General features: G+C 40.6%; 2 protein-coding genes across 3 annotated transcripts in view; one reads left to right on the top strand and one right to left on the bottom strand.

The window, feature by feature from the left end:
* Positions 1–310: 310 nt before the first annotated feature.
* SERPINC1 (serpin family C member 1) lies at positions 311–27,101 on the top strand. The gene is made up of 7 exons (XM_023501786.2): positions 311–446; positions 12,972–13,344; positions 16,542–16,757; positions 17,171–17,308; positions 22,006–22,402; positions 24,037–24,101; positions 26,848–27,101. Exons 1-7 carry the CDS (start codon positions 394–396, stop codon positions 27,022–27,024), a joined length of 1,419 nt encoding a protein of 472 aa, XP_023357554.2. The 5' UTR covers positions 311–393; the 3' UTR covers positions 27,025–27,101.
* The window catches only part of ZBTB37 (zinc finger and BTB domain containing 37), a 38,440-nt gene continuing 32,825 nt past the window's right edge, over positions 22,196–27,810 (bottom strand). For both annotated transcript variants that reach the window (XR_004229289.1, XR_004229290.1), the window contains one exon: positions 22,196–22,513. The gene's annotated coding sequence lies outside the window, so the exon portion shown is untranslated. The remainder of the gene's footprint in view (positions 22,514–27,810) is intronic.

Raw genomic sequence — 27,810 nt, 5'->3', positions numbered from 1 at the left:
AAATAAAAATTTATTTTTTAAATTTAATTTTAAATTAATTTTAATTTAAAAAACTTTAATTTAATTTAACTTTTAAATTAACTTTAATTTTTAAAAAATTCCTAAACTGCTTTTCTTTTTATTTTCTGTAAAAAAAAATGACAAAGTATATTTGTGATATGGTTCAAACTTTCTCCTGGACCAAATGAACTTTAAAACTTCTGTACTGATTAATCAACTGCTTGGCTTCAATCTTTGCTTAACCCTTAGGGGCCGGTCATCAACCTTTGATCTCAGTACTCCCCTTCCTGGCTCTATGGGCCACCCCCAAGCTCCGGGAATTTCAGCCTATGTGAAGGGAATGAATCAGTGCCCAGGAATACACCAGTCTCCATTTTCTCAGGTCTGAAGAGGATGTTAGGCGCCATGCTTTTTCATGGGGAAGGACCTGGAGAAGGTGCAGGAAGGTAAGAGGAATCTCCCTGTAGCATTTCCTCAGTGGGATTTCTGGTTTCTAAATGACAGCTGTGTTGGGAGAGATGTCCTTACCTGGTCTGCCAGGTCCAGGAGATGGATTCACCTTTTTGGAAGGTGGGATCCTGAAGAACTTTACCTGGAGGGGGGGGGAGATAAAGCTTTTTCATGGACTTCCTAAATATATGTGGTGAGCTAGAGAGGCCCTTCATTCTCCAGCTGGGGGGTAGCATATTTTCATGAAGATATAGAAATGGGGGTCTCAGAAAAGGCAAATGATAATATTTTTCTTTATAGTATTTTTTGTCCCCTACTTCTAAAAGATTGGATATTTTGCATGAGATCTGAAAGACCCCACCAGACTCTGTCTACCATGGAAGTGTTCCAAGGTAGGGAAGGCTGTGGCAGTTTGGGAGTAGGATGGGTCAGAATTTCAGAAGAACCTTCTCTCTGTAGACCTCAGTGCATGTTCACATATTTGTTACCAATGCTAAGAAAGTGCCTCTTGGATTATATTGATCTACAAAAACAGATTCCACAGCAGTGTGTCCCATAAGAAGCAAGAAATGGGAAGTTATCAGTATTATAGGTGACACTGAATGTCTTGCCCCAAGAGTCATTTAACAAGTCAGTTAGTTACAATACTAGTATTGATCATTCAGGCTCAGAGTGCCCTGTGGTCCCAACCTCTTGCCAATCTCTGATGTCACCAAGGAAGGCCATTTTCCTTTCCCTCTCAATTTTCTGTGCTTTCTTCTTCAACTTGCAGAAACTTTTGGCGATATAATCATCAGCATTCTGCCCTACCTGCTGCTGGATACCTCTGTATGGCTTTTTCTGGGACCCTGGAAAATGAGCTTTCCTATATATAGGAAATATATATATATATATATATATATATATATATATATATATATTAGATATAATAGATGTTGGGGGGACATGACTCAAGTTTCAGAGTTTGAGTGGCCCAAAAAGGGGTTGGTTGGCACATTATTAAATGAAATAATGCGAGTAAAGTGTTTTGTAAAGCTTAAAGCACTGTGTAAATTGTAAATCTTAGGTAATGATGATGAATCAGAACCCAAGGGCCTGATCACAAATACTCAAACTAGTCTAAGAAGCCTTGTCAGTCCTATGATTGAACAAGTCAATGAGTTTTCTATCCTCTGAATGGGGTGGATCTTGGGGCCCAAGGCCATCAATAGAAATGGAAGATGCTGCTGGCTGCAGGTTAAGCCACAGGGATAAAGCTGTGGAGACTGATCGGGGAAAGGAAGCTGGAGGCCAACAGAGCCCCCGGATTGGGGGGGAAGCCTGACTTAGATTCATTTTGGGTGTCCTAAATGGCTTTGCATTTCTCCCTTTCTACTTTTCCCACTCTGTGCTTCTGGTCTGCGATCAGGAGCAAATGGAAAGGAGAAAGACACAAGATTAAGACTTATGAGATACCTTAGAGATCACCTTGAACAGCCTTTTTTCCACCTTAGAGAGTCCCTGACATTTTTTCCATGCAACCTCTGCCTGGATGCTTCTCTGATGAGTTTATTGACTCCCAAGATACATGATTCTGATTTGTGGAGATTCGGCTCTAATTGAGCCAAAAAATGCCACATTTTCATTTCTACCCTTTGCCCCTGGTCTTGTCCTCTGGGGCATGAACATTTCACATGAACATCTTTCAGATAACTGAAAATGGGATCACATCCTCTCCTTCCTCTCTTAGGCCTTCTCAAGCTAATATCCCAATTTTTTTTAATGTTTCTAACTCCATACGGCAAGGCTTCTAGATTCCTCACCATTAACATCTGTTAATGTCCCATCTAAAATATGGCGCCCTGAATGGAACGTTTTCCAGTTTATTGACCTAAATGCCTTGAGGGCCCAACGTGTGGCTCAGTGTTTGGCAGAGGACAGGAATTTAATAAATGCTTGAGAATGGTGAGACCAACAAACAAACAAATAACTAACTCATTCAGCCCAAGAGCTCTTTGAAGCTTAGTTTGCAAGAGATCTGGGAGCACCACCCAAAACGGCTGATTTAGATACTGCCCACTCCATCTGTGATTTCCTTAATATAAGGAACTACTGACAAACAAATTCCCTTTACCAACGCGGATCCAAAATAGTCTTATAATTTGTAGTCCCAAAGAGTTGCCCGGGGCACCGTGAAGTTAGGAGATTCCCAAAGACTAACAACAGGTCTTCCTGGAGTCTAACTATTCCAACTATTGGGTGCTGGGGGCTGTATTAAGCTACAATTAAGAAGGAGAAAAGCCAGGCCTTTCCTTCAAAAAGCTTACTTTCTAATGGGGGAAGATAACACAAAAAGTGGGGGAAGGAGCTGGGATTCTGGAGAGCAGATTCTAGATCCACTTTATGCAGTTTGAGATGTCACCCTCTTAATAGTAAGGGACCCCACTTGACTTTTCCTGAGCTTTTAGTCAATCCCCATGTCCTTGTCTCACGCATTGAAGTTTGCTCTTGTCTGCTCCGTTCTGAGGGCTATCAAGGCCCTAGATTTGTTCCTCTGCAGTAAAGGACAGCTAAGTGATACAGTGGAGAGAGGACTCAGGAAGACCTCTGAAAAATCTCTGAAAAAATCAGCCGGGGAAGGAAATGGCAAACCACTCCAATATCTTTGCCAAGAAAACCTCAAATAGGGTCATAAATAGTTGGAAGTCAGACACAACTGGAAGCTCCATCCTGTCCTTAGTCTTTTAATATAATTTTAAAAAACAATTCTACAGAATTATAAATTTGTTTCCTTGCCTGGATATAAGTTTTTTAAGTTTCAGCATTATTCTCATTCCTCAAAATATCTCGCCACTTTAGCCGTGCCATTCTTCAGTCTGCTTTAATCTTTTGTGGCTGTTCTTTTTTTTTTTTTTTTTTTTTTTTTTTTATTTAATAGCCTTTTATTTACAGGATATATACATGGGTAACTTTACAGCATTAACAATTGCCAAACCTCTTGTTCCAATTTTTCACCTCTTACCCCCCCACCCCCTCCCCTAGATGGCAGGATGACCAGTAGATGTTAAATATATTAAAATATAACTTAGATACACAATAAGTATACATGACCAAAACGTTATTTTTCTGTACAAAAAGAATCAGACTTTGAATTATTGTACAATTAGCTTGTGAAGGAAATCAAAAATGCAGGTGGGCATAAATATAGGGATTGGGAATTCAATGTAATGGTTCTTAGTCATCTCCCAGAGTTCTTTTTCTGGGTATAGCTAGTTCAGTTCATTACTGCTCCATTAGAAATGATTTGGTTGATCTCGTTGCTGAGGATGGCCTGATCCATCAAAACTGGTCATCATCTAGTATTGTTGTTGAAGTATATAATGATCTCCTGGTCCTGCTCATTTCACTCAGCATCAGTTCGTGTAAGTCTCTCCAGGCCTTTCTGAAATCATCCTGTTGGTCATTTCTTACAGAACAGTAATATTCCCATAATTTTCATATACCACAATTTATTCAGCCATTCTCCAACTGATGGACATCCATTCAGTTTCCAGTTTCTAGCCACTACAAAAAGGGCTGTTTTGTGGCTGTTCTTAAGAGACAAACTTCCTGTGGAGTTTCTGGGAAACCACATCTGTTTCCTTATTGATCAGGCTCCTTGGCAGCTATACTTCCAGACTACAACTGAAACATCGGTAGCATGAGAATTTTCATTTCTGCAGATTTCCCATATATCAATCAATACTTATTAAGTCCTACTATGTGCAAAACAGTCCCTGACCCTAAGGAGCATACAGTCTCATTGAGTCAAATGTCTTTTCTAGAATCTAAAACTAGGGAATGCTTTGGGGGATGGGGAGTGGATGAAGTAGGAAGGGGGGGCACTCATTGTGCTTGCTCCTTCTGTGCTCCTTTGCTTCTAGCTGTGGTTACATTTGCTGCCTCGGAATATCCCTTGTATATTTATTTGGAATCCATTGAATCTTCTCTCTTTACCCCATTCTTCCCTCAAAGTCTTTTTAAGTCATGTTTTCTGACTTTTTTTCCTAACTCTTTTTGTTTCCTAATTTTTATGATCCCGCTTGGCAAAGATATAGGAGTGGTGGGCCATTTCCTTCCCCAGTTGGTTTTTCAGATGAGGAAGCCATACCTGGACCTCTCTCCACTGCACCACCTGGCTGCCCCTTGTTGCAGAGGAACAAAGTCAGTCAATGCGCAATTCATTTCAAAAAAAGTACATCTTAAGGGAGCCTCTCAGCTTGCTGAGATCTCTTAGTTCTTTGAGTAGATGTCAAATCAGATGTTTTTCCCCCTACCCTGTTGGGTGAAGATCGGAACAGAAAAGGTAGGATGTTCCTTGCAGTACAGAATGAATGTTCCCAAAAGACACTTTCCTCTCCAAAGACTTGGACTCCAGAGAGCCTCGGGAAGCCATGGGATCGTGCCAGAAACGCCCCAGATGCTTTGTGAATTAGAAAGTGCCTTTTCCATCCAGGAAAACTCTTCTTGGGGTAAAATGACTTTGGTTCTTCCCAGTGATACTTCTAAAAGCTCATTCCTGACTCTAGGACTAGACCGTTCTGGCAGCAAATTCTCCATGGCTGAAACCAGAGCAGATTTATCGCCCTTGTCCCAAATACAAAATAGAAGTATCTGGGAGCCTTTCCCTTCTCTCTTGCCCCCATCTGCTGTTTTATTTTGTATAAATCTCGTACTTGTTAGTCTGTGAATATTTTATATGATCCAAGTGATGGTAAAATGTGAACTCCTTAAGGCAAAAGACCGACTCATTTTTATTTGTAGCCCCAAGGCCCGAGCATATTTTGTCTGACTCTTTGGGGCATCGTGGTCTGTACTGTCCGTGGCATTTTCTTGGCAGATTCTGGATACTTTCCCATTTCTTTCTCCAGTAGATTAAGGCAAACCGAGGTTAAGTGATTTGCTGACCAATGTCTGGGTTAGAATCTGAAGTAGAATTCCTCACTCTATCCATTGAGCCACCTCGCTGCCTCTGCCTGAGCACACAGATACTTAATAAATTATTACTTATTTGATTGATTGAACAGGGGAGGCAGGAGGCTTCTCAGGGAGCGTACCCTTTGATCAGCCGATGTCCTTTAGAATGTGTTTTATTAGTGGTTTACCTTCTGACCTCTGCTTCCCCGGCATGAAGTGAATGATTAGTCTATCCTGGGAATCTGGGGATCTTCCTGTAGACAGAATGGAGATTTAGTGAATATAATATCCTCTAGTTTCTATTCTCTATCCACTCAGATTTATTCTATACATCTCTCCCGGGGTAATCTTCCTTAAAACACAGAATTATAAAATCTCAGAATTTGGAGAGATCATCTTATCAAATTTCCTGCTGCAGCCAGGTTCTCTAAAAGCAGCATTAATATAAGGTCCATTTTCTGCTTAAACAATTCTAGTGACAGGAGAAGAAATCAATACTCCACTGAGGCAGATTATTGATAAAGACTTCTAATTGTTCCTTGCCTTAAACTGAGACATTTCTCTTTGTAATTTCTAGTTCTGCTGTCTTCCTTGAGTGACATAAAACAACTTTCCTCCCTCTTGAAGACAGTTATAATATCACTATTTCTAGACTAAACACCCTTAATTTTGTAGTTTTATTTAATATGATTCACAGGCCCTTTAATATCCTTGTCACCCTGATACAGATACACATATATCTGTATGTACACACACAGAGAGACACACATATGTTATGAATTGTTGAAAAATGTGCTTCTGGACTTGAACCAATTAAGGGATGTGATAGATGGAGAACTGGAGTCTGGGAAATCTCAGCTCAAATCTCTGTCTCGGATGCTTGCACAGTCACTTACTTTGCCTGTCCCAGTTTCTTCATCTGTGAAGTAATAATAAGAGTATCTACCTTATAGGATTGTTGTGAAAATCAGAGATAATCTGTGTATGGTACATTACAAAAAAGGGTTCTATAGAAATGTTAGCTACTATGGTTTATTACTAGCCCTCAAAGTAATATTCCAGACATGGCCTGCCCAGCACACAATAAAATATTGCTCTTTTGATAGGGATGCTCTAATAGAAGAGGTTTTCCAAGTATAATATTTAGATTCTCACAGTCTCTAGGAACCTTTCAGTTGATGTTTGAGACCAAAATTATTTTTATAATGATACTAAGATGTTTTATTGTCTAATATGATAAATATTGGTATAAAGCCCCTAGAAACAAAATATCTTTGGGAATCCTCAGAAATCTTTAAGAATGTAAAGGATTCTTAAGATCCAAAATTTTGAGGATCATTGATTATAACAGAATCAAAGAATCTCCTTCTTTGAGAGGGACCTTCATAGTCATTTAGTCCAGTCTACCCTTGGCAAGAATTCCCTTTATCAATATTCCTGATGTGTTACCACCTGGTACTTGCTTGAGGAACTTGAGTGAGGGGGACCCCACTGCCTCCTGGGTGAGCCCCGTTTTTTGTTGTTACTCAGTCGTGTCCATTTTTTGCAGCCCTGTGCCTCCCAGCGTGCTAATCATGCTTGTGAAGTTTTCTTAGCAAAGACACTGGAGTGGATTGCCATTTCCTTCCTCAGTAGATTAAAGCTAATAAGTTAAATGATTTACCCAGAATCCCACAGTTGGTGTTTGGGATCAGATTTGAGCTCAGTGCTCTACTTCCTGAGCCTCCATCTAGCTCCCTTTATTCTATTTTTAAATAACCAATTTTAGGGATGTTTTTCCTCACACTAAGTCTAAATCAGAGGCAACAACTTCACACAGCAGACTTGGAACGGGGTCAGACCATTCAGACACTAGCTGTGGAATCCTGTACAAGTATTGCTTAACTTCTGGCTGCCTCAGCTTCCTTATCTGTGAAATGGGGGGCATAACAGCACCTATTTTTCAGGGTTTTTGTGAGGAAACAAATGTGATAACATGTAAAGAGCTTTGTGAACTTTTTTAAAAAAATTTAACTTTTTTTTTTATTATTTAAGACACAACACACCAGAACCTCAGAGAAGTATTTGATACATTATACTGATTTGCTAATATTCAAAAAAAAAAAAACAGAGAGCAAATTATGGATTGCACAGAGCAGGACTGTGTGTGAAATGAATATAACCAGCAAGCAACAACTGTTTCCTGATTTTGTCACTGATTATTCTTGCCTATGGGCATTTATAAATTCAAGTTTCAAACATTTAAAAAAGTCTAAGTATAACTGCCTTTCCATGTGATTTCCTAGAATGAAGCTATAGTATATTTCACTGTCACTAAATTATTACTTAACAAAATATCCCCAAAACTCAATTCTACCAGATCTTTTATATAAAGACATGGAGACAGCTTTTCTCTCTTCTATTTCCTGAAATACTGAAGGAACTCCCTTATAACTTTACTACTCTTCCTTTGTATAATTCCATCTACAATATTAATAGAGAATCAATGTGTGATTCCATCCAATGGAGAACCAACCAGCTACCCCTTGGAGTCAAATGGCTCCTGATTGTGTCACAATTAAATCTTATAAACATAAAGTGAAGATTTTTCCATAAATTTTTATGGCCCTATCCTCTTTCATTTTGAGCTTTGTAAACCTTAATGTGCTAAATAAATGTTTCTTCTCTTCCTCCTCCTTCTTTTCCTAACTTGCACCTTCTGCAAGACAATTTTGCTGTTCTCACCCTCTCCAGAAATCTTGCTGGCTTCCTTCAGTTTCCCTTGAAATTCCAGCATCTATAAAAAGCTATCTCCTATTTCCCAAAATGAGAGTGCTTTCTCCCCAAGATTATCTCTGGTCTAGCCTGTGTAGAATCATTTGTGTGTTGTCTCCCCTATGAAACTGGAAGCTCCTCGAGGGCAGAGACCGTATTTTACTTTTCTCTGGATGCCCAATGTATGCCGGGCACATAGGGACCCCTTAACAAACGTTTGCTGACTTGCTGTCTGAAAATTTTTAGCATTTCATGGTTGGAGTCACTGTTCCTGTCCTGTGTGAGAAAAGAGAGAATTAATGGAAGGCTTTCAGTTCTTTCCTGTCTCCTGTTCCATCTTTTGAGAACTGCCAGTCCCCAAATTCCCATATTGAGGACCTAAATGCCGTTTCTCTTTTTCTTATGGGGCTCCCCTGGGATGCAGCTTATCTGCCTCATGGGCTGCTGGGTCTGCTGGGGTGGGGGGAGTGGAAATAAAGCTGTTTAGAGGGGAAAAATCTGGTTGTCTGATTTCAAAAGCAATTAAGTAGATATGGCTATTTACAGACCCATATACCTCTATCTTTATTGCAGTAATCCAGACATACTCGAGAACTTGCTTGAAGATAAGAGAAGAAAACAAGCAGACTTTTGCAAAAGATTTTCGATCCCATCTTTACAATCCCACAATTGTTTGAAAGATGTACAACCATGGTATTTAACAGAAATAGAAACGGGAACCGCTAAGTGGGAACCTACCCATATGTAGCTACCCTCAAATGACATATATGCGTGTATCATATGTATAAATGTATATAGTTTGGATCAGATTGCTTGCTGTTTTGCAGAGGGGGAAAGGAAGGGAGGGAGAAAATTTTGGAGCTCAAACTCTTACAAAGATGAATGTTGAAAATTATATGAAATTGGAAATATATATAATATTGGGCAAAAAATCCAAAACCAAATCTATATTACTCCAAATGGAATGGGAAAGAAGTTGAGTAAAACCCAAAAAGCTGGGTGAAAAAAGCCAAGTCATTCTCTCCCATCCACTTGGCCTACATTCTTGTTTTTATTATGCTAATTGGTTAACAACAAAGCTCTGAATTTTTGGCACGAAAAATTTGGTACAAAACCTTGCAATTTCCCCTATCCAATTATCTTGGATAATTGCTGTTCATGGAGGAAGATGGTACTGAAACCATAATCACACAGGAAGATGAACGCTGTCATTTTGACTTTAGGGAATTTTGTGGTGCTTTGATAACCCCCAAACTCTGCCAGAAACAGAGATTCATTTTTTTTAACATCAATATTTTTCCAGTGATTCCCAAAGTCAGAGGGTAGTAGCATTTATGAAAAATTAAAGAACGCCTGGGACATGGTTAGGCCATAACAGGTTAACTCAATGAATTTTACAGGAGGAGCAATATAAAGGCCATTTTTTATTGCAGAGATAGGACTAGAAAAGGAGACATGTTGGCCATGTAATGAGAATGAGGAATAAGCTAGTAAAATAGCTCCACTGATATGCACACAATATTAACAGTTAAAAAGGAAAGCATTGTAAGGATGCTTTTACGCTGTTCAAGTTTTATTTTATTTAAATAAAGCTTTATTTTATTAAAAATGTAAAAAAAAAAGGACAAAGGAAAGTATCAGGGAGCTGGTGATTGTCTTATGAGGACACAAGAGTCACTCAAGAGAAATGTTGGAAAAAGTGTTCATCTAGATGAATATCAAAGTATTGACAGCCTGGAGAGCATCTAATAGAGGATGGCCAAGATGGCTGGGGAACCAGGGACCATTTGGGGACCTGGGGATGACTTGATAGGTGATAAAAAGCAGGACCAGTGAGTTTGCCATCATTTGGAGAGTCTTTGAGGGAAGGCTAGATGATCAGTTGTTGGTATCATTGTAGAGAAGATTCCTGCTCTAGTATGGTGGGTCATAGGACCCAGAGCTGGAAGGAATCCAAGAGATTAACTAGCGAAACCCTCTGATTTTACAATTGAGCAAAATCTTAAAGAATTAAGTTTCCTTTCAATTTTGAAATTCTGAGATTTCTATAAGATGTTCTGTGCATATCAGTGGATATGTTCTCCTTTGCAAAGAAAAACACTGTCCAACCATCAATTGGTTGCATTCACTATGAATTTTTTTGTTATTCTAGGAATGGAGTTGTTTGATCTGGGGTAGGGGAGGCATTAGAGCCATATTTAAGGATCCAAAAGATGTTCTTGTCTCAATCTATGATTCTGTGTTTAGCTTTTTTTTCCCAGAGGAAGGGTCAGAGAGACAGATTTCTGGTGATATATCATTACAATGGAATGATTTTCTCATGAGGCAACGGGCTCCCCATCGGCACGAGTCATTAAGCAAAAAAGCTGGGTTCTTCTTCCTTAGGATGTTGCAGAAAGGGTTAATGGTCAGGGCTTTGAATTAGAATGTAGGATGCCCTTGCTAAACCTGAGATTCTGTAATTCTGCTTTTGTGCTCGACTATTTGGAAGGCACCTCAGGAACCTGCAGCAGACATTAGGACTGTCATCATGGTACTGTTCATATAGAAATGACAGATAATTCACGTAGATTTTGGCTGATATAGAATGCTTGATCAAACTGTTTTTACTAAATGTGAAATTTAAACCTGTGTAGCTCTCTATGGGGTTGAGGTCTGGAATGTGGAATGTAGCACATTTCAAACTCTCAACAGCTCGGGGATGCAAAGAATAAGACTTGACTCTGTCTCTGTAAATGCTAATACTTAGCATTTATATAGTGCAAGGTGGCACAGTGCACAGAGCTCCAGGCCTGGAGTCAGGAAGACTCAACCTCCTGAGTCCAAATCTGACCCCAGACACTTACTAGGTATGTGACCTTAATCCTGTTTGCCTCAGTTTCCTCATCTGTAAAATGAGCTGCAGAAGGAAATCAGACACTTATTAGCCATGTGACTTTGGGCAAGGAATTTAACCTGATTCAAGATTTGGTTTTTTTCATCTGTAAATTGGAAATAATAATAGCCTTGGAGATCAAGCTGTAATGCCGGAGAAACTGAGCAAGACAGAGGTTAGAGACCAATTCCAATAGTTTATTAAATGGAGAGAGATACTGGGACCAAATGGATGTTGGTCCCAGGGCTGGACGAGACTATCATCTCAAAGAATCCAACCCCGAGTACTGGGACAGCAAGATTTTTTATAGGATAACAAGAACAGTGACATAATGGGGGAGGTACCTGGATGGGGATAACTTAATGGGGGGAGCACCTAGGATGACACAATGGAGGGAGGTTACTGATATTCTAATGATGTCTAAAATGGATAAACCTTTATCCTATCAAACATTAAGAAGGAATGATTATAGCGGAAAGATATAAAACCTTTATCAACCATTTAAGAGGGAATGATTATAGCCTGGGGTTTGGAGGCAGAGCCACTGAGGTAGACCTTTATCTCATCAAACATTAAGAGGGAAAGATTATAACCTGAGGCAGAGTAAATAGGACAATGGGGAAACTGGGTCAGGACATCAAAAGGGAATTGTGGCACCACAAAAGGAGATAACATTAAGTAAAGTCTTTTTGCAAACCATAAATGCTTCTTATTGAAATGTGACATTATTATTTGTATCCCAAACTTCTTTCAAAACTTATCCTAGGGGCAGCTTAAACTAGCTAGCTTATCTAGTGGATAGAGCACCAGCCCTGCAGTCATGAGGACCTGAGTTCAATCTGGTCTCAGACACTTAACACTTCCTGGCTGTATGACCCTGGGTAAATCACTTAACCCCAATTGCTTCAGCCAAAAACAAAACAAACTAACAAATACACAAAACATCCTATCCTCATCTTTTAGTGAAAGTCTATCCTCATCTTCTTGACAGAAATTACCTTCTCTCACTTCTCTGAATTTTTAGGATTTCATGATTCAAGCCAATTTCAATAGACTTGTGATGGAGAAAGTCATCTGTATCCACAGAGAGGACGATGGGGACTGAATATGGATCACAACATAGCATTTTCACCTTTTGTTATTTGTTTGCTTTTTTTTCTTTTCCTTTTTTTCCCTTTTTAATCTGATTTTTCTTGTGCAACATGATAAATGTGGAAATATGTATAGAAGAATTGCCCTTGTTTAATCTATATTGGATTACTTGCCATCTAGAGGAGGGGGAAGATGGGGAAGGAGGGAGAACAATTTGGAATACAATACAAGATTTTGCAAGGGTGAATGTTGAAAATGATCTTTGTGTGAATTTTGAAAAACAAAACAGGTATTATTTATAAAAAAGAAAAAGATTAGAATAAAAGTTCTATAGGTTAGAATAAAGGGGAGTAGGATGAGAGTCAATTTCTTTTATGGCTCCTTTTATTTTTTTAATAGTGTTTTATTTTTCCAAATACATACAAAAATGGTTCTCAACATTCATCTTTTTTTTTATTAAAGTTTTTTATTTTCAAAACATATTGGTAGATATTTTTCAACATTGACCCTTACAAAACTTTGTGTTCCAATTTCCCCTCCTTCCCCCCATTGGCAAGTAATCCAATATATGTTTAACATGATAAAAATAGGTTAAATCCAATATATGCATACTTATTTCTGCAATTATTATGCTGCACAAGAAAAATTAGATCAAAAAGGAAAAAAATGAGAAAGAAAATAAAATGCAAACAACCAACAACAACAACAAAAGAATGAAAATGCTATGTTGTGATCCACACTCTGTTCCCACGGTTCTTTCTCTGGGTGTAGATGGCTCTCTTCATCACTGAGCAAGTGGAACTGGTTTGAATCTTCCTGTGCATCAGGTCTTCATATAATCTTCTTGTTGTGTGGCTCTTTTTAGAAAGCTGTGCCTTCTTTCCTTGCTGCTCGCTGGCTTTTGGGGCTGCGTGAGCTCTCACTGGAACCCCGTGGGGGACATCTGCACCGCCAAGCCCCGAGACATTCCAGTGAATCCCATGTGCATTTACCGCCACCCTGAGAAGAAACTTTCGGAAGAGGGGGGCTCGGAGCAGAAGAAAGCCCCAGAGTTGACCAACCCCCGCGTGTGGGAGCTGTCCGAAGCCAATTCCCGCTTTGCCACGGAGTTGTACAAGCAGCTGGCAGCTTCCAAGGACCACAATGAGAACATCTTCATGTCACCTCTCAGCATCTCCACGGCTTTCGCCATGACCAAGCTGGGTGCTTGTAACAACACACTCAAGCAACTCATGGAGGTAACCAAAGGGTGACTGTTGGCCTCAGCTCCCCTCCAGTGCCAGGCTTCCACCAGCAGCCGGTGATCCCCTTTAAGTCTTCCCTTTATGAGCCTGAACAGTTCTAGGGAAGCAGGAACTACTCAGAGGAACAAAGTGCTAAATCTTTTTGTAAAAAAAAATTAATTTTGCAGGGGGGCAGCTAGATAGCAGTGGATAGAGCCCCAGCCCTGAAGTCAGGAGGACCTGAGTGCAAATGTGACTTCAGACACTTAACACTTCCTAGCTGTGTGACCGTGGGCAAGTCACTTAAACAATTGCCTCAAAAAAAGAAAAGAAATTCTTTTGTCATGAGAACGATCATTCTGATTTATCATTTTGTTTCTTAAAATGGGAGTGTTCCTTTATCCCCTCTTCTGTCTTGGGGCTCAGAGGGCCAGCTGCGGGTGAGGAAGAAAGGAAAGAAGAAAGGAGGGAGGGAAGGAAGGAAGGGAGGAAGGAAGGAAGGAGGAAGAAGGAAGGAAGGAGGAAAGGAAGGGAGGAAGGAGGAAAGGAAGGAAGGAAGGAGGGAAGGAAGGAAGGAAGGAGGGAAGGAGGGAAGGAAAGAAGGGAAGGAAGGAAGGGAGGGAGGGAGGGAGGAAGAAAAAGAAAGAAAGTGAAAAAAGTCAGCTTCAGGCTGCACTCAGAGTTCATCAGTTCTTTCTTAGGGCAAGAGCAGCATTTTTCATCATAATGCTTCAGAGTTGTTGTAGATCATTGTATTGCTGAGAATAGCTAAGTCTTTCATAGTTCATCATCCGATATTGCTGTTACTTTGTTCGCTGTTCTCCTGATTCTGCTCACTTCACTTTGCATCAGTTCATGTAAGTCTCCCCAGGTTTTCTGAAACCTCAATTTATCCAACCATTCCGCAGTTCATGGCTTTTCCCACAATGTCTAATTCTCTGCCACCACAAAAAGAGCCGACGTGAGTGGTTTTGTACAAATAACTACTTTTCCTTTTTATTTGATCTCTTTGGGAGGCAGACCTAGTAGTGGTATTACTGGATCAAAGGGTTATGCAGAGTTTCAAATTGTCTTCCAGAGGGAATGTGTCAGTTCACAATTCCACCAATAATGTATTAGTTTTCCAGATTTTTTCCCATATCCACAAATTTCTAGTATTTGTCACTTTCCTTTTCTCTCGTTTGCTAATCTGACAGTTATGAAGTAGTTCATTTGCACTTCTCTAATCAATAGTGATTTATATGACTATTGTTAACTTTCATTTCATTTTCTGAAAACTGCCTGTTCATATCTTTTGACTATTTATCAATTGGGAAATGGCTTGTATTTTTATAAATTTGGCTTGGTTTCCCTATATATTTGAGTAATGAGGAAGATTTTCTCTTGCAAAAATGTCTTCATATTTTTCTGAACATATCATTTCTGAAATAAAAAATTCTAACTTTTAGCAGAAGTTTCTATATATATATTTTTCCCCCTGAATGGAAACAAGGTCTAGTACAGAGATTTTTGCCAAAGTTGGGAACCTGCACAGGGAAAGGACTTAAGCCCTCTGGGAATAACTAACTTAACTCTTTACTTCAGAAGAGTTCTTGGAGAATACTGGGGGCCACTTTCCTTTTCCATGTCTATCTATAAAAAAGCATTTGAATTATGATTGGAGTTTAAAACATCCCCGCCTTTAAGGAAGCCCAGTGTCTCTGCTCAGCAAGATCACAGATATGATCTTCCTGGGAAAGGAGGCTGAGAAGCCCTCCTTCCTTCTGCAGGGGATGGCCTGGGGTCAGCATGCCTCCCTGTGAGCTGTGTAGCCAGCCACGGTTTGCAGAAGGGCTTTGGTAGAATATCAGAGAAAGACGCCTTTATAGTTCCCACAGCTTTGGGTGGGCCCACCAGGAGGGGCACAAAGCAAAAACACACAGAAATCAGGTTAAAACAAAGTCCTGACAGAAGCCACAAGTTGTCTGAAGGATGAAGGGGAAAATCTTAGCAACATGGAGTTGAGGATCAGTCTATTTCAATAGGAGTTGGATATCTATACATGAATCTCATGTCTTCTTAGTCCCAAGTAGCCAGAAAAAGGCTTTTTCTTCCTCCCTACTCTCTAGACTGGCTACCCCTCAAAGCTGGGGGGCAGGTGGTCAGCTTACATCAGTATAAGGAGAGTTGCCTCTTGTTTCCTATCACAATCTAGAATAATAAAAGCTAGAAAGTTGGCTGTGCTCCCCCACTTTAGAAGTAGAGCACATGGTTTTATTTAGGATGGCTGGATAGACTCCTTAAGGAAGGAAAGTTGATATGTGAGCATATGAAGCTTGACTCAGTTTCCCCTAGTTTCATTTTTAAAAAGCTTTAACTAGTTTTTAAAACTTTGACTTCCAGATTCTCTCCCCACTCCCATCCCATTGAGAAAGCACGTTAAGTCATGTTATGAAAGAAAACAGATTCCCCCCCCAAAAAAAAAACCTCAAGAAAAATTAAGTTTTTAAAAAAAAAAAAAAAAAGGTAAGCTTGAATCATTAATGGTCATGGCTATAATTCCACTATTTTTTTTTTAAATTTTATTTTATAGGGGAAACAATTGCAGTTAGGTGACTTGACCAGGAGGTCATATTTTAAATTCAGGTCCTCCTCACTCTAGGACTAACCTGCATCCACTGCACCACTTAGCAGCTCCTTAATTTCACTATTTTGACCCAGCACCTCCATTTGTTTTTTTTTAAGAAGAGAAAGAACTCGAACACAAAGTCTCAAGTGTAGGAGAAGCAACAAGATGCTGGTGGAACGTCTTACTGCTGATCAGGGAGCGCTGAATCAGACCGAGTTTGAGCCTTGGTTTTTCCATTTGATACCTGAACGACCTTTGGCAGGTTATTTCATCTGTCTGGGTCTTGAGTTACTCATCTGTAAATAAAGGGATTGGACTAACCTGAAGTCTATAATCTTCTCTTAAAATAAGAGTTTACTTAAATATCATTTAATTATGTAAATATTGTTTCATTTATTATATGATTTAACATAGATTTCACTGTGGTTGGCGGCTTCCTTTGTAATCCTATGCATTTTATTTTATTTTATGCATTATCTGTCGGCTTTACCAAACTGCTGAGATAATACAAATACAGTTAAGAACCCCTGGATTAGATGAGCAATAAGGTTCTGGTTCTACGTTCCTGTGAACTCCTCTGTGGTTCCTGTGCTTGGTTTCTCAGGTGTTCAAATTTGATACGATTTCGGAGAAAACATCAGACCAGGTTCATTTCTTCTTCGCCAAGCTGAACTGCCGGCTTTATCGAAAAGCCAATAAATCCTCTGAACTGGTGGCGGCCAATCGCCTCTTTGGAGAAAAGTCTCTCATCTTCAACGAGACCTACCAGGACATCAGTGAGGTGGTGTACGGAGCCAAGCTGAAGCCCCTGAACTTCAAGGTGAGTTGGACGGGCGCCAATTCCTTCCCTCAGTAATCTCCCCAAAGCAAGGGGGGGGTCTCGTCAGAAGCAAGTGCCCTCGGGATTTTTCCCTTGAAAATGTAGCGTTCTTTCTTTAAACAAGATGAACCTGAAATAGATGGAGGAGAAGGCTCATCCCCGTGTTTTTAGTTATTTTCCGTCCTGCAATTATTGGAAGATGTCTGAAGAAGCTTCCACGAGTTTGGGCAGACATTCCCCCAACTCACTGAGGGATCCGAAGTCTGTCGGTTACCCTCCAAGTGGCTTGGTCTGTCTGCTGAGAAGGTACAAATGGAGGCTAATCTGCCCTCTGCTTATATATACTATATACAGAAACAAATGGACACAACTTGGGGAAGCATGTACACATCATTTTTGTTCTGTTTCTTTAGGAAGACCCAGAGCTGTCAAGAGTGACCATTAATGACTGGGTTTCAAACAAGACCGAAGGGCTCATCACCGATGTCATTCCTAAGGGTGCCATCACTGACTTGACGGTCTTGGTGCTGGTCAACACTATTTACTTCAAGGTATTTAAAAGCTCAAAGGTCTAATTCTCTCCCCATTCTCCCATGGGGAAGGTTTCGAGGTGAGAAAGAGGGTTCACCCAGAGATTTGGGATGATCTTTATTCTTGAACACACCACTATTGAATTTCAATATATTTCCTGATTTCGTGTTCAAAGCACTGTTCTAGGACCTATGGGGGATGAATCAGATAATAGTTCCTGGGGACTAGGAGGGGAGAACAGTCATCAGACAAATAAATAGAAGAGTTGCATGAATATATATATATATATATATATATATCTCAACAAAATTAGCACAGTGATTGTAATATCAATCATGTGTGTATACACATGTTCACTTAGGCTTGTATGTAGACATACCAACTTGTACATCTGTGCACACCACCTGTGTCAGATTCAAATAGAAACGGATCCCTGTGGGCAGCGTATTTAGTAAAGCACAAGTCAATGGGATCTGTGTTGTATTGCATTTTTATTTTGCTAAGCATTTCCTAGATCCATTTTAATCTGGTTCTGTCTGGCTAATTCAAGGCCTCTGTTGTATACTCTTTAGTCTCTTTATTACAGAATTAAGTGGGATGCTTTCTCCCTGGATCCCATCCCGACTGACTAAAGAACATCATTAACTAACAGCCAGGCTTTTGGTTATGTCCTGATTAGGTGAACAGAGTTCGAGTTCTGACAGGAAATTTGGGAGGGCTTGAGCTCTAGGCCCACCGACGGGCAATGGGACTTTCATTTCAGAACCAGCCTCCCCAGTGAGGTCCATCACCAGAAGGTTGCCCAAAGTCATTTCTTAGTAATTCTTGAAATGTGACTGTGTTTCTGCTGTTGGAGGGTGAATTCCCCACTAAGGACATCTTAAGTTTTTCAGGTTATCAGGTTCACATATTAATGAACAAAGATCGAAGTCCTCTCTATCTCTGGGAGCTGCTTCAAGAACTCCATGTCGGTCACATATGTCCGTACCTCCTTCAGTGTCATTGGCAGACCCGTGAATCCAGTAATCTTTAAGGATAGGGACCGTTGTTCCAGAGGGCTGATCCAAGGCTGACTGGGAAGAGGGGGATGGACAGGACACTGTGGCAGGTGGGAACAAAGGGCCAGGGACACTCAGGCCCCTCCTAGCAGCATCCGGCATATCTTGTATTTGTCATAACAAATGGGCGGAAGATCTCTCTGTGGCTGCTCTCTGATGGGCCAAGGCCAGTCACCAAGGCCAGAAGCCAGTTGGGATGAAGACATGAACCTATCTAGCCAAAAAGAATAACTTTCGTCCCTTTCCCTATTCCTTCAGCTGGCCATTTATGGGGGAAAAGGGACAAAAACAGAAACGCAACATGGCATATTGGGTAGAAAGCTGTTTTAGTCAGCAGAACCTGGGTTCAAGAGCCACCTCCGACATAAAGGCTATCTATGATCATGGGCAAGTCATTTAACCTGGATCCAGGCAACTCTCTAAAATTATAAATTGCTGAATAGTTGCCTCCTCAGGTATATAATAAATGCTTAACAAATGTTTGTTAACTTCTTGCATTAGTAGAGGAAGATTCTTCAAACTAAGGAAATCACAAATATGGTCCCAAATAAGCAAATAAATTAAGATGATTTTAAAGTAATGAATAGCTTTGTAATTCACAAAATAATTAAATGCAGCATCAACCCTTAGCATCGCTGAGTCCCTGATAAATGTAGAAACTCAGCCACTCAAAGGTAACAGTTGCTTGGAGAGATGGAAGTTCTGCAATCTGGATATCAAGAATCATTCAGACTCAGTTTATTATAAGCTATAAAAATAATCTGGACTTTTTTCTTTAAAGAAGCATAAAATCCTTTAAGGACCTAGTTAGTCTTCTGGTCCAACTCTCTCATTTAAAGAATAAATATTTTTATTCATTTCACGAAATATTTCCAATTACATGTAAAAAATTTTTAACAAACATTTTTTTAAAATTTTGAGTTCCAAATTCCCTCTCATCCCCCTGCTCCTTCATTCTTGGTGGCATAGTGGATAGAATGCCACATCTAGAATCAGGAGGATCTTTCAAATCCAGCCTCAGAACCTTGTATGATCCTTGGCAAGGCACTTAACCCTGTTTGCCTCAGTTTCCTGTTCTGTAAAATGAGCTGGAGAAGGACATGGCAAATCACTTTACTGTCCTTACCCCCAAACCCCCAAATATGGTCATGGAGCTAAGACATGCCTGCAAAACAAGTGAACAACAAAATACATGTGAAGTCATGCAAAACATATTTCCATATTAGTCATGTTGCAAAAAGAAAACACAGACCAAAAAAAAAAAAAAAAACAAAAAACCAAAAAACCAAGAAAAATTAAGTTTTTAAAAAGTATCCTTCAATTTGGTTCAAGAGTTCATTAGTTCTCTATGTAGAAAAGGATAGCATCTTTCATCCTATTGGCTTGGATCACTGTCAGAGTAGTTCAATTTTTCATAGTTGATCACCCTTGCAATATTGCTGTGACTGTGTACAACGTTGTTCTGCTCACTACACTTTGCACCAGTTCATATAAATCCTCCCAGGTTTTTCTGAAAACACCCTGTTCATCATTTCTCATAGCATAGGGGTATTCCACCAAAGTCATATAGCACAACTTGTGTGGCCATTTCCCACTTCTTGGGCATCACCCTCAGTTTCCAATTCTTTGCCACCACAAAAAGGATGCTATAAGTATGGATCCTTTTCCTTTTTCTTTGATATATAGACCTAATTGTGATACTTCTGGGTCAAAAAGGATGCACAGTTTTACAATCCATTGGGTATAGTTTCAAATTGTTCTCTAGATCAGTTCACAACTTCACGAACAGTGCAATAGTGCCTCAATTTTTCCATACTTTCTCCAGCGTGTCATTTTCTTTTTCTGTCATGTTAATCTGATAGATGTGAGGTGGTATCTCAAAGCTGCTTTAATTTGAACTTAATCAGGAGTGATTTAAAGCATTTTTTCATGTGACTATTGACTGTTTTAAAACCATGTTGTAGTGCTCTTTTTCTTTTTTATAATATATGATGGTTCTCTGTGGGAGCAGGTTTCTTGGGGAGGTTTTCTGGAGGCCGCCTTAGTTTCAGTTCAGAGTAATAATCACCCCAAACGCAGCCAGCTGATAAAAATCCAAACGTTTATTTTCTCCTTCCAAGTCTCATCTCTTTCCTTGGGCCCGGGTAGCTTTCTTAGAGGCCTCTCTCCCTCCTTGGTTCCAAGAGCTCTTGCAGCTTGTCTGCCAGCTTCTGCCTCCAGCTCCCTCTGAATCTTCTCAATTGATGTCTCCACTCACTCCTGCTCTCTGGCCCCGAGAGCTTCTTGCTTATATGCTGTACACTGAGTACACACCAATCATTATATCACTGGGAAACCATTATTTGTTGTAGGATTAAATCAGTTCTAAACTAGCTTTAACCATTGTCTCCTCAATTCCACTTAGTACCTTGTTTCAAGTTCTGGCCCATAACATCTCCTTGTAGGATCAGATCAATCATACTGAGCCATGCTAAATTAGATAATTATTGTCTCCTAACAACTCTAATGAGTTAACACTTTGTAAGGATTCCAACACCATGTAATCAAAATGGTTACTATCACTTCCCATGATCCTCTCTATCTTTGGTTTGGTCATAAACTCTTCCCTTATCCATACCTCTGAGAGGGAACTTTCCCCACACTTCCCTATTCACTTATATCACCCTTATGTCTAAATCACTCATCCATTTTGACTTTATCTTCCAGCCCCTTCGCGTTAAGGAAGCTGATGTCAGGCACCACTAGGCAAGGTCACACAGGTATTAAGATCGAAGTTAAAGCCATAGAGAGAGAGAGAGACAATGACAGAGACAAAAGCAGGCAGAGAGGTCGGGCATTTATTAAGCACTTCCTATGTCCTCCCACCCCACTTCTATCCTAACAGAGGAAGGAGAAGACTTAAAGGGGGAGAGTGAGGAAAGGGAGGCAGGGAAGGCTGGCTTGGAACCGGGGCCCCCAGTTCTGGACAAGAAAAGCAAAAACTCACGCAGGCCCTGAGACTCCAGAGCTAGCGTCAGGCAGGCTGTGCACCCGGCCTGGAGTAAGGGAGACCTGCATTCAGATCCAGTCTCACTTAACCTCCATCTGCCTCAGCTTTCCCAAAAGGAGGATGGTGATAGCACCTTCCTCCCTGGGGCATCGGGAGAGAAAATAATTGTCAAGTACTTAGTACAATGGGCACACAGCAAGCACTCGCTACGTATTGGCTGTTATTGCTTGTTATTAGTGCTCTTTCCAGAGGGTCGCACCATCTCTGCTGAACTCTCCCAGGGTCTTCGGGAGAGAATGATTGTAAAGCCCTTAATACAATGCCCGGCACACAGGAAGTACTATATAAATGTTAGCTATTCTTATGCCTGTTATTTTATGAGCCTTCTCTCCAGAATGTGACACCGTCCCTGACAAACTCATAGCATTTCCAACTTCTCTCTTCCCCAAGATTTCCGACCAGGTGATTCCTGGGACTGCAGGTATGGAAGGATTGATTATCCAGCCCCTTGATGGCGGGGGATGGCAGGGGTCTAACCGGAGGCCCTGTTGTCGTCTCCTTGAGAATGGCGCTGCTTCCTGGGGGTGGGGGGCACCTTTCTAAGGGCAGGAGTCGGGTCTCCAGCCCCAAACTAAGAATGTAAATGGCTGAGCAGCCCTCTCCCTCCCAGGGCTGGTGGAAGTCCAAGTTCAGCCAGGAGAACACCAAGGAGGAGCCCTTTTACAAGGCTGATGGGGAGCAGTGCTCGGCCCTCATGATGTACCAGGAGAACAAGTTCCGCTACAGTCACGTGAAGGGCAGCAGTCAGGTGGAGGTGCTCGAGCTGCCCTACAAAGGCGACGACATCACCATGGTGCTGATCCTGCCCAAGCCCGACAAGCCCCTAGACAAGGTGGAGAGGGACCTGACCCCTGACATACTCCGGGAGTGGCTGGAGAGCCTACAGGAAACCTTGCTGGCAGTCCATGTGCCCCGATTCCGGATTGAGGACAACTTCAGTGTGAAGGAGAACCTTCAAGAGATGGGCCTGAAGGATCTTTTCCACCCGGAACGGGCCGAGCTGCCAGGTGAGTGGGAGCATTTTTGGACTTCTCCTGTCTCCCGGGGCTGGAGACACACTGACAGATAGGTCCCTGATTCTGAATGCTCTTCCTCTTCCTCTGACATCCCCCAGCATGCTACAGTCACAAATGACAGAAAGAGAAATGGAAAAGTGTACTAAGGTTACTATTTACTTAATTTTTATTAAATTTTCAACATTTACATTTTAATATTTAAAATGTTAATATTTACTAAGGCAATGGCTATTGAATCAATTTGAAAAATTGTCATGTTCTATAACTGATTCTAGTTTTATAAAATTTTACCCCTACTATCTTTTTAGAAGGAAGGAAACAGGACTTATTAGGACTTACTATGTGCCAGGTGTTGTTAAATGTTTTGCCATTATCTCCTTTGAGCCCTCACAACATCCCTGAGAGAAAGGTGCTATTCTTATGCCCATTTAACAGATGAGGGAACTAAGGCAGACAAAAGTGATGTGACTAGCTAGTAAGTATCTAAGGCCACCCTGAAGTCAAAAATCTCAATTTCAGGTTCAGCTCTATCCACTGGGTCACCTAGCTAACTCACTGAATGATTGAATTTGCTCTTAAAAATCAATGGTTTCTAAATTGATGGCTTACAGTTTCCCAACAAGGAGTTCAGACTGATATGTCCTTATCATCTCTGTGACACCACAAGGGTTTTCCTGGCTAAGTGGTTGGCCATTTACTTCTCTAGCTCATTTATAGAACAGGAAACTAAGGCAAACAGGGTTAATGACTTGCTCAGGGTAACACATCTAATGTCTGAGATCAGATCTCAATTTATATCTATTTTTTAGACATGGCCAACAAGGGAATGTATTTTTGACTTACTCTACTATTACATTTGTCACAGACTTTTTTTTCTTTATTTTCCTCCAATATGTGTGTGTGTGTGAGAGAGAGAAGATTGAAAGTAGAAAAGGGAAGTTTTGGTTAATTAAAAAAATTGATTTTGAAAATAAAAGCATCGAAACAGTACAATAAAGAAATAAAAAGATGAACCGAATCAAGTTTTATAAAATTTCTAAAATATATAAAATTACTTAAACCAAACACAGAGTGTTACAGATTATGACACAGATCCAGGAGTCATTGGCTAAATGACTTTCACAATTATGTGCTTTTTCATTTTCTTCTTTGGGATTTGCCCAACTATGGTATTCTTTAAAATGTCAGGAGATGGGACATTTTTAATGCAGGAATTTCTCTGGATATGACTTTTATAATATTTGGCATTTATTATATTTGCTGTCCCCTCCATTTATAAAGAGAAATAGAATATTCAAACCTCATAGAGGGTGTTTTTTATATATTTTCCCAGAAATATAGCTTTTATGCCATTCCGTATTTGTGAGCACAAATTTGAGTTCCTATGAGCCAGTTAGAATGAGCCTAAGTATCTTTCAATGTGTGATAAATAAGTTAGTAATAATGTTGAGTGGGAAGGCTGGGCTCATTTAATTCAACTTAATATACTAAGGCTTTTAAGTACCTACAATGGGCAAAGCCTTTGTTAGAAACTCCTGACCTCTTTTAAGTTGAGGGGATTCTCTCCTGGGAGTAACTAGCTCCTCTGTCTCAGGATATGATGCTTTTGTTGCTTTTTTCCCCAGGGATCATTGCAGAAGGCCAGGGAGACTTGTTTGTTTCGGATGCATTCCACAAAGCGTTTCTGGAGGTCAGTAAATCTCTGTCCCTTTCCTCCTTTTCCCTGGCTACGCTGCAGCCTTGATGCAAGGGTGACTATGCGTGTAGGCAGATGGCAAAGGGTGTCACCTGTGCAAGGCATGTTTACAAGAGCTCTCTGGTCCCAAGCCACCAGCTCCTCCTTCCCTTCGGGGCTAAGTGCTATTGCACTAACTGCTCTTGTGACAGTATCTAATGCAATGAATCCTCTCCTTCTTCATCCTCCACCATCTCTTAGTTTAAAGTGTCCTTTACAGTTTTTTTCAGAGAAAATGTAGTCAGCTAGTTTTTGGTGTGTTGATAGGATAACTACAATTTAGTATTTTGGCCTTCTTGAACAATTTACTCAGATCTTAATAGGGAACTTCAAGGGCCAAATAGGTGAATAATGTGCACATTTTAGAGAGTGTGGGGTAGGGTAGCTTTTTCTTGGAGTTGTGGGGTTAAGTGCTGCTCAGATGATAATATGGAAGCAACTACCTATTCCCTGTATAGTGGACTGACCCAAATAATCAATCAAAAGCAGAATACCAGCTTCCCAGAGAGGTAACTCTTAAAATAATGGCTTTTAACTATTGGGGATTCAGCAAAAATCAAATTACAATGTTTTTTCCCTACAAAAATTTAACTAAAAGCAGGGAATCCTTATTATCAGTATTTGTAAGCTGCCAACAAAGGCCAAGTTCTGAATACAGAAAGTGGGAGGAAGTGAGAGGTCTTTAACCTTCAACCCCATGAAAAATAAAATGACATCTCGGTTCTGGCAGCTTTCCGCTAAAGATCCATGGTGTATAGCAGTGTTGTAACCTACCTGATAGATCTTGATCAAGGTCAAAAAACCATTTGCTGATACTGTTTCTTTCTATCCTTTCTCCCTCCCCACCAAAAAATTCATATTTATTTTATATATCAATTAGCAAGCGTTTAAGTGTTTCTCACATGATAGGCACGTGATGACTAACACAAGCTAATGGTGCGATTGCTGAGGGATGGCTGTTTGCCTTAACTGATGCATTAAGTCTGCAAGGCACAATGTTGCATTTTTATACTGAAGAGAAACTTGAAACTCGAGAGGATTCCTTTTTTGTGAGTTGGAAGAAAGGAGGCTTCCTCGTTTCCCTGATTTAGACATTTTGTATATAGTTATGTGCTCATGTAGTCCTCTCCCCAATAGAATGTAAACTCCTTGAAGGCAAGGGACATCTTTGCATTTCCATCACCTAGAAGAGTATAATACTCGGAGATTAATAATTGCTCGGGATTAATTGATGCTGAAAGACATTAGAACCATATTGTTTGGCGTAAGTGGGACTAAACCACTATCCAAATTGGAACTGGTTCTCTGGTCTTTCAAAGCCAAATGTCTTCCCAATGCCTTCCAATTGGTTCATTGTTCTCAGGTCAAATCAGGGATGATGCAATATGCGTAAAATTGTAAGCCCTATTTCCAAGTGTGTTGACTTTGATTTTGAATGACTCTAAAAGGCTCAGCTAAGTGTACTCACAAGTGAACCAGACATTAAGGAAGCTGAAGATATCAGAAAATATAAACGCAAAGTGTCTGTGCTCGGGAAGCTTTATAGTCTGGCCCCTTTCCCGGCCAAATCCTTTACATTTGTCTCATTATTGAGCTGATTTGGGTTCTCCTTGGGGAAATTTGTTCCTATCAGCAGACGCTGAAGATGATCTGAATTGATGCTGGTAATTCTATTCCTAGAACTCCAGACAGATTCTTCTGAACTGTTTAGAGGCATTGGAATATCATTGGAAGAAACCAACACACTAATTTACTCTAGACTACTTGGGGCCATTAAACCCTAATATCTGTTCTCTAGGTTCAAGAAGTGATCCCCTATGAGGCCCCACGAAGCTGCCATGGTCTGGGAACAGTTTAGAAACCTAAGGGCCACAGCTAATAAGAACTTAATCTCTGGGGAAGTAATTCGTGGATCCTCATTCTGTGTGCTGCCCTTGAGAAATCTGCTAGTTAAGCATTGTTCTAGTTTTTCTATTTAGCTCTGTGTCCATCATTGAGGATGTGAAATACTCTGTTGCAATTTATTTTCATAAGAACTTGTTGCAAAAGCCACAGTGAAGAAGCGTGAGTTGACTGAGCTGCGTGGAAATCTATGGTAGTATCTAACTGTATATAGCAAAGAGCACAGGGAATTTCATATGGAGGGGGACATAAAGAGCTTGTTCAAGTAGAATGAATAGACTCTTGGGGTCCTGGCCAAACATTTCTGGAGAAATCCACTCTCTGCGGTGTCACCTCCAGAAATCCCCTCACTCTTCACTCCTCTTCTTGGGGGGAAGAGGGGGGAACCTGTGAGAAGCTAAGAGAGAGTGTGCTTTTAGATTCCTCCAGGGTAAAGCCCAAGAGCCCGGGGTGGTTGGACCGGAACCGCTGCCAGGGCTGCAGGCCTGAGGGATGGCAGTGGGAGGCAAGGCTGGGATTTCTGGGGATGCTTGGCCCACCTTGCAGTCTTGCCTGGAGGGAGTGCTTGAAGAACGGACAAAAAGGTGTGATTTCAGGCAACCCTAGTTTTCTGCCCTAGAAGGGTGGATGTGCTTCTGTAATGCAGTTATGCTCCATTCCTCCAGTTTCACTCGCCAGGACTCAATGCACTTCCCGATGGCAAGTAACTCAGTAGCATTTTAAAGAGCCTAAATGGCCAGCGGGAAGGGCTGCTGATGTTTGCGCCAGCTAACGTGATCTTTCCCCCATCTGATGACAGGTAAACGAGGAAGGCAGCGAAGCTGCCGCCAGCACTTCGGTGGTGATTTCTGGGCGTTCGCTCAACTTCAACAGGGTGACCTTCAACGCCAACAGGCCTTTCCTGGTTCTGATCAGGGAAGTTGCCCTCAATACTATTATTTTCATGGGCAGAATATCCAACCCTTGTATGAACTGAGGTACTCCTGCTCATCCGTACCTCTCCCTAGTGTGGTTTGTAGATACCAGTAAATAAAATGTTGACTATTCCTGTTTTGGGTTACGTGTGAACGTTTCATCTTCAAAAACCATTGAGAAGGGGAGGGAGAAATTGCCTACTACTGGTAGGGTTCCTGCAAAACCATCTGGAGTTGAGAAAGTGCAGCAGCAAAGATCTTGCTGAGACACGTACAAAGAACAGGGGATCCATGAAGTCACAGTATTTCCATCACATATCAAAATCTAAAATTATTTAAAATAAATTGTTTCTACGTATAAGAAAAGAGGGGTCAGGATAAGAGTATTAAATCATTTAATTCTCAAACCACTCACATGCATAATATTCTTTTACACAGTGTTAAAATAAAGAGGAAAATGCATTTTCTTTATACAAACAGAATTTCAAGTATACATTTATAGAATTTTCAAAGATTCCTAACCAAGTTGCTAAATTTTCATTCACATTGTTCTTAAAGCTGTTCAACGAGAAAGCTTTTGCTAAACTGCTTTAAATACATTAATATAGTTCTGTATCTTCACCTTTTCTTTGTTTCCCCTTGCCCCAAACCCAGTCTTCTGCCCACCCTTGTGCCCTCCCCCCCCACAACACTGCTCCCAGGGCTATTTGCCAGGAGACATGCAGCCCCACCAAGAACTATTATCCTGTGATTGGGGGAAGAGAAGAGTCTAAGGGAAGAGAGTGTTGAGAAAACTTATAATCTAAGGGAATAATTCTGATATCTAGAAGTAACAGAGTAGGACCACA

This window comes from Sarcophilus harrisii, chromosome 4 (assembly GCF_902635505.1).
Source record: "Sarcophilus harrisii chromosome 4, mSarHar1.11, whole genome shotgun sequence".
In the NCBI taxonomy this organism is placed as follows: domain Eukaryota; kingdom Metazoa; phylum Chordata; class Mammalia; order Dasyuromorphia; family Dasyuridae; genus Sarcophilus; species Sarcophilus harrisii.
The sequence above is the reverse complement of the archived record's forward strand: the minus strand, read 5'-3'. Positions and strand labels throughout refer to the sequence as shown.